Source organism: Salvelinus fontinalis, chromosome 21 (genome assembly GCF_029448725.1).
Source record: "Salvelinus fontinalis isolate EN_2023a chromosome 21, ASM2944872v1, whole genome shotgun sequence".
Classification (NCBI taxonomy): domain Eukaryota; kingdom Metazoa; phylum Chordata; class Actinopteri; order Salmoniformes; family Salmonidae; genus Salvelinus; species Salvelinus fontinalis.
In genome coordinates, this window is record NC_074685.1 from 21,182,602 (window position 1) to 21,194,533 (window position 11,932).

Genomic DNA, 11,932 nt, shown 5'->3' on the forward strand with positions numbered 1-11,932 from the left:
GGGGCATGTCATCTATATGGTAAGACACACCTCAACAAAATTGTACATTAACTGTAAGTAAGTACAATACAGTGCCTTTGTTTTGAACTGGATAACTTGCTTCTTATTTATAAGGTGGCAGAAGTCTTTAAAAAAAACAACGAGCTAGATCCTGTCATGTGATTACTGGTCGTCCTAGGAACGCATTCTAATCAGCTGCGTGTCATCCAATCAGATGGCAGCGCATTTTGGAACGCAACGAATGAAATTCGAGTAAACCAGGATTTAAACTACGGCTATTCACCCTTAGAAATTGTGTGCAGTAAGTGTATTCTCTTTCACCGAAGCATCGTATATTTAGAAATGGCTCACCGTACGACCAGAGTAAGTTGTATTTTTCAGATTTTGTTTTGCATTACGATATATTTGGTTTATTGTAGCTATTTGTGTTACGTTTGCAACTTGTTCATTGCTTTTGTTTAGAATTCAAGCTCAAATGCAGAGTGACTCGCCTCGTGCCTCAGCAAAATGTTTTCCTTCTGCCTTCTCTGAAGTTATTGTTTAATCGTTCAAATATATGCTATCGTGTTCTATTTGAATAATAAACTATTATTCTACATGGTTCACTTTTTATTCCTGTAGAATCGTCTGGGTTCCTCAGAGAACCAAACTGCTCTGCAAGGCAAGATGGTTCTGGGAACCAAGCCTACACTGAGAGCACGAGCTGCGCTTGGCGAAATCGGAAATGTTGGTGTACCCAGACAGACTCTGAAAAAGGTGACTTTATCTATTTTGGGAACTTCACAATGCATAGGTTTCTAGCTGCTCTGTTTCTAGTACTAAAATACTGTGCTTCATTTTTATTCTACAGGATGTCAAGGCAGAACCCACAAAGGTGGTTGAGAGGAAGGCCAGCACACGGGTGGCAAAGGTCCCTGAAGTCCAACAACCCCCAAAAGTTGCTATTGCCCCTGTTAAACTGGAGGTTCAGGTGAGATTTCTGGGGCAAAGGGCAAGAATTTGGCTGCTTGTGATTTATTTGTAATAGCCTTCAACCTGCTCAACTCCATGCACTATCATGATTAGACTTAGTTCACCACCATACCCCATATTGAATACTAACACTTGTGTTTTATATATAAATAAATGTTTTTTTTTTGTCTGACAGGTTTTACCTGAGCCAATGTCTCCCACAGCAATGGAGACCTCTGGCTGTGCTCCCATTGAACTGTGCCAGGCCTTCTCTGATGTTCTACTTAATATTAAAGATGTGGATGCTGATGACTATGACAACCCCATGCTTTGCAGTGAATATGTGAAGGACATCTACAAATACCTTCAAAAACTTGAGGTTGGTGTCTTAGCTGAAAGTCGCGGTCCAGGAAATGCATTTTATTTTCCTGCCTGTTGATTACATGTCCCTTTTGTGTCGTCTCCCCTCAAAGGTTGATCAGGCTGTTAAAACCAATTATCTGGAAGGATGGGAAATTACAGGCAACATGCGTGCCATTCTCATCGATTGGCTCGTCCAGGTCCAAATCAAGTTCCGCCTGCTGCAGGAGACCATGTATATGACTGTGGGAATCATTGACCGCTTCCTTCAGGTAATTTGCTTGACCTGCTGTCCTAGCCATCCTGAAATTACTACAGTGTAGCAGGAACGTCACAGCCCACCAGTGGGCTTGCTCGCTGACCACGTTTAAATGCGCACAATATTCTGGTTGGTAGCTCATAGTCTTATTTGGGATACGCTTTTTACATGCACCTTTGGTAAGCTGCTCACAAGTAGCCATGAATAAACAGGTTCCTTGTTAGTTTGTAGGTTAAATGGTAACTGTAATGTGGACACTGACTGTAGGCCTAAAACCTCTCATATGTAGCATAATTAATTCTTGCGGCACTACATTTCTTGCAGTAAAATGATAAACCATGTGTTTTGTCTCTCACATTAGTGGAGAAATGTGACTCAAACATCATATTTTTTATTTCACCTTTATTTAACCAGGTAGGCTAGTTGAGAACAAGTTCTCATTTGCAACTGCGACCTGGCCAAGAAAGCATAGCAGTGTGAACAGACAACAACACAGAGTTACACATGGAGTAAACAATAAGCATTCTTAATAGATGCTGAATCATCTTTGACACTGTTATGCAATCAGACAGCATTTCAACTACACAAGATATCCACCCAAGACAATGCGTTTTCTCTGCTTTTAATTTCCTTAACTAGTCAAACTGATTTAGTCCTGTGCAATATCTTTACATAGTTTTTGGCATTTTCTCCCCGGGCTGTAAACGACATTGACTAGATTACTAATGCGCTCTATTGACGTAAGGCATTTATTCTGGTGAGCATTAGTTCATTTAGTTTTCTAGGGAAACACATTAAGGCAGAAACTGCATGTAGTTGACAAATGGCCTACCAACTTATGGAAATTATAAGCAAAAAATTGTCTCCAACAGGATAACCCAGTGCCCAAAAAGCAACTTCAGTTGGTTGGTGTGACTGCCATGTTCATCGCCTCCAAATACGAGGAGATGTACCCTCCAGAGATCGCAGACTTTGCATTTGTGACTGACCGGGCCTACACCACTGCCCAGATCAGGGACATGGAAATGACGATACTGAGAGTGCTGAAGTTCAGCTTTGGCCGCCCTCTCCCCCTCCAGTTCCTCAGAAGGGCCTCAAAGATTGGCGAGGTATACCAACCCCTCCAACACTGACACTCCATCTGTATTGCCTACAGTCAAACCAGTTATAGAATCAAAATGACTAATTAAAATCTCGCCAGGTGACTGCTGAGCACCACACCCTGGCGAAGTACTTGGTGGAGCTCACCATGGTGGACTATGAGATGGTGCACTTCCCTCCCTCCCAGGTGGCCAGTGCAGCCTTCGCCCTCACCCTGAAGGTCTTCAACTGCGGTGACTGGGTAAGATGTCCTTCAGTAATTGCTGTGGGTGTCTCTATTTTCTAAGTGGAATCCACCATATTTGCTAATCTGATCAGTGATTGTGGGGAAAGAAGCCTTTTATTTAACTAGGCAAGTCTGATAAGAATGTGTTCTTAATTACAATGAAGGCCTAGCCTGGGCGCCGCTGGGTGAATTTTGCACCACCCTATGGAACTACCAATCACAGCCGGTTGTGATACAGCCTGGAAGCGAACCAGCGTCTGTAGTGACGCCTCTAGCACTGAGATGCAGAGGCTTAGACTGCTGTGCCACTCGGGAGCCCTTGGTGTATACCAGGTCACTGCATCACTTGATTTTCTCACTTACATCCTTTGTATCCTCTCCCCAGAGTTCCACACTGCAGCATTACATGAATTACACTGAAGACTGCCTAGTTCCGGTCATGCAGCACATAGCAAAAAATGTTGTGAAGGTGAACGAGGGACAAACTAAGCATATGGTGCGTAGAGGATCCACCTTATTAGTGAAAGCCATTTACTTAGTTTACAACTCTTGAAATGCACCTAATTGTAAGACTTCATCTTCTACAAAATGACCTGTTGCTGTAACTTGTTTTCTTTTGCAGGCAGTTAAGAATAAGTACTCTAGTCAGAAGCATATGAAAATCGCCACCATTTCACAGCTGAAGTCTTCGCTGATCAAGGACCTTGCGAAGCAGCTCACCCTATAAGATGCCTGACAGCGCTGCTGATTGTACTGTACAGAATGTATGTAACTTATGTGGTTTTAACAATTATGGGAGAAACATTGGTGTTGGGTAGTGTACAGCTTGTGTTCCCACACCTGGATTTTGACCATTCCAGTAATTAAATGCATTGACTTAAAGTAGTTTTGTTCTGCTGGTCTACCCTCAATTAGATGTGTCTAATCAAGACTGTATATTCAAGTAATGCCAATAAACATTTTAACATTTTAATTCTGCTTTGCTGTACAGACACTTTATGCTTAACCTATTTTTGGCTGTCGGTGGGGGAGTGGCAGTCTTTACCAGGGATCACCTTCAGTGCTCGGTTGTCTCAATTTTATTAGCTGATTTTAGGCATTAAACTTTCTAATGGCTCTGATGCTGGGTGCTATAGTCCATCAGCACCGGCTTCTGCCTTAAGCTCTTCTGACTCCTTGACGTTATCCTCACAAATAATCCTGATAGCTATCAGTCTGTTTTCTGTAATGACCTTAATGATCATTGTTTTAAAGCCTGTTTGTTATAGCTGTGCAGTGAAATGTGCTTTCCTGAGCTGTCATTTAAGCTTTAATGCGCAAGCCTTCATGAACTGGCCTCTGGTATAGAATCAGCTTGAGCCCCTCTGTCGAAGACGCTTGGACCTATTAAATTAATTATATTAACAAACGCCCCCATAAATGAGAATTAACATGTTTGGCTGTGATCTTGCAGTTACTCAACCTCAATTGCATTTGGCGACAGACTCGGCATACTCAGGCTGGCTCTCGTTCAAGCAAATGAGGAATGTGTTCATTCAGGCTATCCAGAAGGCCAAAGTTAGTTTCAGGAGCAGTTCTCTCTTTGTGGGTCTAACCCTAAGAAGTTCTGGAACGGTTAAAGACCTGTCAAACCCTCACAGCTGCCCATGTCCCTTAATGTTGGTGATTGTGGTTACTGACAAGAAGCGCATGGCTGAGCTCTCTATTCACCACTTCATTAAGTCGGGATTCCTATTTGACTCAGCCATGCCTCCTAGCCTATCCAACAATTCCTCATCTCCCACTCCTAATGTGACTATCCCCAATGCTTTGCCCTCATCTTATTTTTTACGCTGCCCCGCTTACAAAGTTTCTCCCTGCCGGCAGTCACTGAGTCCGAGGTGCTAAAGGAGCTCCTTAGTTTTTACGGGTCAAGTTTATCTGGGTCAGATGGTTTAGACCCCTTAAGGTTGCTGCCCCTATCATCGCCAACCTTTTTTAACTTGTCTCCTTTCTTGGGAGGCTCCCATTGCTTCGAAGACAGCCACGGTTTGTCCTTTAACGGGGGAGATCAAGCTGATCCTGTTATAGGCCTATTTCTATTTTGCCCTATTTATCAGAAGTTTTAGAAAGACTTGTCAATAATGAACTGGCTTTTTTGATGTCTATAGGATTCTCTCGGGTATGCAATTTGGTTTCTGCTCAGGTTATGGATGTCACTGCAACCTTAAAGGTCCTCAATGATGGCACCATTGCCATTGATTCTAAGCAATGTTGTGCTGCTATTTTTGACTTAGCCAAAGCTTTTGTTACGGTAGACCATTCCATTCTTGTGGGCCGGCTAAGGAGTATTAGTGTCTGACGGGTCTTTGGCCTGGTTTGCTAACTACATCCAGAGTGCAGTGTATAAAGTCAGAATCTGCTCTGTCACCAAGGGAGTACCCCAAGGCTCGATCCTAGGCCCCACGCTCTTAATTTACATCAACATAGCTCAGGCAGTAGGAAACTCATCCATTTATATGCATAAAGTCTTATACTCAGCTGGCCTCTCCCTGGATTTTGTGTTAAATGCTCTACAACAAAGTGTTCTTAGTGTCCAAGCTTTCTCTACCCTTAACCTTGTTCTGAACACCTTCAAAACAAAGGTCATGTGGTTTGGTAAGATTGCCCCTCTCCCCACAGGTGTGATTACTACCTCTCTCAGGGTTTAGAGCTTGAGGTAGTCATTGAAGTACTTGGGAGTAAGGCTAGACGGTGCACTGTCCTTCTCTCAGCACATACCAAAGCTGCAAGCTAAAGTTAAATCTAGACTTGGTTTCCTCTATCATCGCTCCTCTTTCACCCCAGCTGCCAAACTAACCCCGATTCGGAGGACCAATCACCCATGCTAGATTACGGAGACGTAATTTATAGATCGGCAGTTAAGGGTGCTCTCGAGCTGCTAGATGTTCTTTACCTTCGGCCATCAGATGTGCAACCAATGCTCATTATAGGACACATCACTGCACTCTATACTCCTGTAAACTGGTCATCTCTGTATACCCGTTTAAGACTAACTGGTGTATGCTTAATTATAAAACCCTCTTAGGCCTCACTCCCCCCTAAATGAGATATCTAATGCAGCCTCCACATACAACACCCGTTCTGCCAGTCACATTCTGTTAAAGGTCCCCAAAGCACACACATCCCTGGGTCGCTTGTCTTTTCAGTTTGCTGCAGCCAGCGACTGGAACGAGTTGCAACAAACACTCAAACTGCACAGTTTCAGACTCCATGGACACTCTTACTGACAGTTGTAGCTGCTTCGCGTGATGTATTGTTGTCTCTACCTTGCCCTTTTTGCTGTTGTCTGTGCGCAATAATGTTTGTAACATGTTTTGTGCTGCAACCATGTGTTATGTGTTGCTGCCTTGCTATGTTGTCTTAGGTCTCCATGTAGTGTTGTGTTGTCTCGCTTGTTGTGATGTGTGTTTTGTCCTATATATATCCCCGTCCCCGCAGGAAGCCTTTTGGTAGGCCGTCTGGTAGGCCGTCATTGTAAATACGATTTTTTTCTTAACTGACTTGCCTAGTTAAGTATGTTTTAAGTAAAAATGCATCGTTCATTTAGAAGGAATTCATATTGCACAGCTTGGTCTTGTAACTGCTAGTGTCCACTAGAGGGAGGTAGTGCTCTGGATACAGTCCTATCTTGGTTAGTGACTGTGTTTAGTGATCTGCTAGAGTAGTTCTGACATGCCCACAACCTGCAAGTGACATGCAGCTAATTTCCTTTATTGATGATTGCATGCAGGGCACATTTAGAATTTACCATTGTAAAACTAGTCACTAGTCTAGTCCAAAGATTTTGTTGGCCGTCACTGTAAATAAGAATTTGTTCTTAACTGACTTGCCTGGTTAAAGGTAAAATAAAATAGTTTAAGTGCGGAATGCAACTGCTTGTGACACCTGATGGGCTTAGAGGGGAAATGGCAGTTCAGTTCATTAATGGTGTTCACGTGCATTTAAGATGCCCCACCTGAAGGCTCTTTGCTGGCTACATGTGGCTGTGCTAGCCCAGATGCTCTGAGCTGCTCAGATATTCAGGTCAGATCCATTCTGGCTTCTGATTCCAGTAGACATGTTTTTAAATGAACATGGATCCATCCCTTTTGTCAATGAAAAGTTATTTTATCTTGTAACAGACCCATTTTCTTAGTGGATAGGCTTGGAAAACAAGGTGTCAACAGCAATTATCTGATTCCATAGTCATAACTGTTCATAAATCCTAATTCCAAGTGGATGTAGATTGAGATCTGTAATTCCATTTTCTTGTCCAACATTCAGATTTAACAGACATTTCCTACACATCCAGTTACCCTATCAGCCATTCTAATGAATTTAGTCTACCCTTTGAACTCACAGATTCCAGTTTAGGAACAATGTCACCTGTCTTTTTTCTGCCACTGCTTTTTGCTACGGGGCTCCATTGCAGACAAGGCGGTAGACTAAGACCTACTTGACAATTCTCGGAATATGAGGATCCCATTAAAAGAACAGGCAGATGCACAGGAATCATAACCCGTCCTGGAGAAAGCAAGCGGCGTCAATTACAATTGATCACCTCAAGCATCAAGTATTTAAGGCAAATGGACACAGCAGAGGGGGAGAAGTTCACTTTAGCCCATCCACAGCTGCACGACAGGGGACCTTGTGCAATGAGACCCATGAGGGGATTCGCAGAGCTTACACTGTACAAGACCACCTGTTATCCCACAGAGGCCCTTCACTGTATCCATTATGATCCTCATAGGCCACCATAAGTGCATCTGCTTACAGCTCAAACTGTTTGTTGGACAACAGCTTGTCACCAAATGAGAAATATTTCAGTAATGTTTTTGTTATTTGAAATTAAACCTGGTTTACTGTAGTTTGTTGTACAGATCGCATTGCCAGATCCTGACATTTTCTATAAGTCTAAATTAGTAAAAATTATTAACACCATTATTATACCAAGCAGCACTCACTGAAATATGTATTTATTGGAGAATTAAGAAAAACATTCCTTTAGTAAATTGCTTTTAGAACACAATAAATGCAAAGTAGGAAAACAAAACAAAACCTGCTGTCATAGGCAGAGGGGATGTGTTAAAGAACATCTATAGGTTCATCTTTTTAGCTCTACCTTATGCTGCTCTTCATGGGGACAGATGATAATTAGTTTCAGTTACCCTGGAAAGCTGTGCTTTTAAACCCGGCCCATGCTGAGAACTCATGCTTGAAGGGTGAGGTCATGAATGGGCAGGAAGATCAGTTTACAAGACAGATTACTTCTGTGGAGCCTGAAACCATACGGTTGAAGCCGGCTGGACCCCTGGATTTTTGGCTTTTGGCTTATTTGTGGAAATTTCAAGGAAAGCAGTTGTAGGGTAGAGTGGGGTAAGTTGAGCCACATTTGTTTCTTTGTTTCTAAGAAACCATACACAAAATGTATAATTTTACCAAATTTAGGAAGAGGTCATAATTTCATGGAGACTGTGAAGGAAGAAACCACATGGAAAAAGTGGTAAGCAAGTTAGGGAACAAAATGAACAAGCTTTACACCAAGTCAAATGAATTTATTGTGTTAGAGGTTTTATGATGCTTGTATCTAAACCAAAGTAGATCGTTTTAAGATTGTTTTATACATCAGTTGGGGTTTCTATAAGCTTTAATATGAGGTCCTAAACCTAGCATGAAAGCGCATCATTGAAGCTGTCTGTGATATGAATCAAAATGTTTGCTTTGGGGTAAGTTTAGCCAATAGCAAGTTGAGGAAATGTAAGTCTTTTCATCCCAGGAGTAATGCAAGGCATTATCGCTGGGATATGAGGTAACAACAGGGCCTACCCTATGCAAAAAGTGTTCAAAAAAGTACTAAGTCTTTGTTAGGTGTTAAGCCTGTGTTAAAATACGCTTAAAATTAAAAGACAAAAAAGTGATTGTGTTAATTGTGTTTGGGAAATAAAGATAGACACGATTTTAAAAAGGTAGTGGTAATATTTTAGTCAGTACAGAAATGTGTAGGCGGCTTAACTTACATGGCCCACGGCTCAACTTACCCCATACCTGGGTTAAGTTGTGCAAAGAGACCACTTTTTGACATAGTGGAATAGTGGAGATGAGTGACCACATAACTGTAGTGATGAATGACCTCTCACTCATTAACCTGTGTATTATTGTTGAATATTGAATAACAACAATATACCATATGTCAAAACTGGATTTATGATTTGTGAAGTTCACACTTGGAATGCCCCAGAATTACATCAAATTACACACTCATTACATCAAATTACAAACTCACTGATGACATCTTAAACACACTTTTGGGATAATATTTATTCAAACATATTCAATCAACTCTAAGGCACAAAAACTCATGTCATATTCTATTTTTATTCAAGCCCTCCTCAATTAATGAATTCAAGATCCAGGTTTGAGGTCCAGAAAGAATGGAAAACTTGGTCTCAGAAACTCATTTAATATTTCTGAGATAAACTCAACCAAAGTTGAATTGTCCAAGACCAGAGTCGAAAGTTTGGAAGTGTTTCTCAGTCTAAACATTATTCGGGATGGCCAGTGCACCCTTGAAAATGAGTCAATACGCATTCTCAATTCACAACCACTGTGTATGTGTGTCTCAATTCAATAATGACAAGTCAAACAAACACAACCCCACAGAGGAGATGTTAGGGTTTCTGTGGGGTGCTAATAGGTACGCAGCTGCCAACCGGACTGAAGTCTCTAGGCCTGAAAGTGAAGCACAAATAAACACAGGGGCAGTCATTTTCACAATTTATAGATAATAATAAAATACAAAAATTTGTGTGCTTCCTGAACTTTACAGATCTTTGCTGCTCAATGGCACGTTAAGGAAAGAAAGGCTCCTATTGTGGCCTGAACACTGGTCTGTTTCAACCAGGTGTGAAAAAGCATCACTCCTTGGTTCATTCCAATTTACTGAACAGAACTTTCCTCTGACCACGTAACCTCTCTGTGTTAGAACTTAACGGTAACAGCTCTTTCACCCTCTGCCCAACCAAGTTCATACCCTCACATTTATTGAATAGTACAACATTGATCCTTATACTGCACATTTACCAAACCAAACCCACTGTTTGTTTGTTGTCTTTGCTCTAAGAACTGAGAACTTCCCAACTCATCTGACTTTGTAACACAACAGATACACTGGTAACAACGTATTTACATAGTTATTATCTTGTGAAAAATTGCTATGCTGTTATCATTGAATAAAGTTTATGATAATGCCATTAGCTTTATAAATGATCTGTCAAATCAGATCACTTTTTTCTCAATTTTTATCCATAAAAATGTGATACATTGACACTGTGTTGCAGTTGTGCTAATGCCCATTTTGCAAGTTAACATGGCTGTGTTTACAAAGGCAATTCTGATATTTTTCTCACTAATTGGTATTTTTACCACTTAGATCAGCTCTGGAAAAAATCTGATGCAATTGGTCTAAAGACCAATTAGTGGAAAAAAGATCAGAATTGGGCTGCCTGTGTAGACGCAGCCTATTACTACCTTATTATTGTGAGTCGAATCATACTGTTACCTAGTAATTGTCAAATTGTTTAGGGATTAATGCCAATGTACTTTGTTTATGTTTTGATTTGACAATATGTTAAATCAACACATTTTCAAATGATCCAGCTCCTCTTTCTACAGAAATTCTTGGAACCACTGGCTTTTGCAATTTGACTACATCAAGAAATCTTTAATGGAAAACAGTTTACAACAAGATTTTTTATTAGCCGGAACTATAGGTATTGTTTTTTCTATGTATTACACTTGTACAATATTGATCACTTCATGACAATTCCAGCTGGGGGTTTTCTGCAAACTGGCCTTGAACCTGGAATGAACCCTCTTATCAAGCGGTAGGTTCAAATTTAGTGCAGAATCTGATGGGAAATGGCACATTTCCAAAACATATCTTTCTATACTATCAGTCTATCACCACCATGTCATGTACTGTAATCTATGCTCAAGATAGATCCACTCTTCATTCCCATAACCATATTTCCACCCCAATCCCTATACACAATTTATGAATACCTCATCTGTATATCTATATTCCAGATTGGCTTTGACACGTACACTACAATGTGAATGAGCTATTGGCTCTGACTTCGTAGGATTTCAATTCTACCACATATTGAAACCATGGTGTAAAAGGCTCCAGATGTAGCCGGAAGTCTATGGGGAGTGATGTAAAGATGCTGTATGATTGCTCTTTCATCATGTGGCTCATCATACAGCAAGATGCTGTAATTTGACCTTGGTGAATCAGCCAGCCAAGCTAACACTTGTCCAGTCATGTTATAAATCTTTAGGGCATGTAGGGAGGAGGGGGAGGCTGCTGCTGACACATTGTAAATCTACCTCTGGGGTCACTTGACCATTTCCAATGTTGTGTGTGTGTGTTGCAGTGGATTCGCTGAGAAGGCCATTGCACCTGGACACTTTCTGTGAGTTTGCTCACCAACCAGAATCCATTCTTTAGAGAACAGCTGTCCATGCATCATCATAATTCTATCGTGACTTTGAATTGACCCGAATGAGACAACACAATCCATTACCTGTTTCCTTACATAACATGTTGGAGAATTAAATTGATGAATATGTCCATGTAAAATGATTTCAGTGAAAGTTTACTATCATCAACTGGGATGACCTTATTGTAAGAGCAGTGTGTTCGGGTAGTTAATTTCTACCCAAAGCGTGCCAAAACGCTATGTACAGTAGGCACACAATGCTGAGTAAGCACTTCCATAAATTGGAATGGGAAGGAGCCTCATTTTTCTTTTTCTTTATATGAAAGGTGGGTAATTCCCTACAAAAGACAATCCCATTACTATCAACATGGTTAAGCTCTTCAGATCTTTTACATTCTTCATCTGTCATCATTCTCTCATAAATTACCTTGAGTTTATATGCCAATATATGCCTTCATTAATAAACAATTCTCTCAACGACTCTTTCAGTTTGAGTCGTTCAGTATAGTGTAG

At 41.0% G+C, this 11,932-nt stretch overlaps 1 protein-coding gene across 1 annotated transcript; it reads left to right on the forward strand.

Moving 5' to 3' along the window:
• Positions 1-253: 253 nt before the first annotated feature.
• LOC129818423 (G2/mitotic-specific cyclin-B1-like) lies at positions 254-3,870 on the forward strand. The gene is made up of 9 exons (XM_055874278.1): positions 254-363; positions 622-756; positions 851-970; positions 1,148-1,330; positions 1,425-1,583; positions 2,443-2,679; positions 2,772-2,912; positions 3,283-3,393; positions 3,520-3,870. The coding sequence occupies exons 1-9, from the start codon at positions 343-345 to the stop codon at positions 3,622-3,624; spliced, it is 1,212 nt and encodes a 403-aa protein (XP_055730253.1). The 5' UTR covers positions 254-342; the 3' UTR covers positions 3,625-3,870.
• Positions 3,871-11,932: the final 8,062 nt, after the last annotated feature.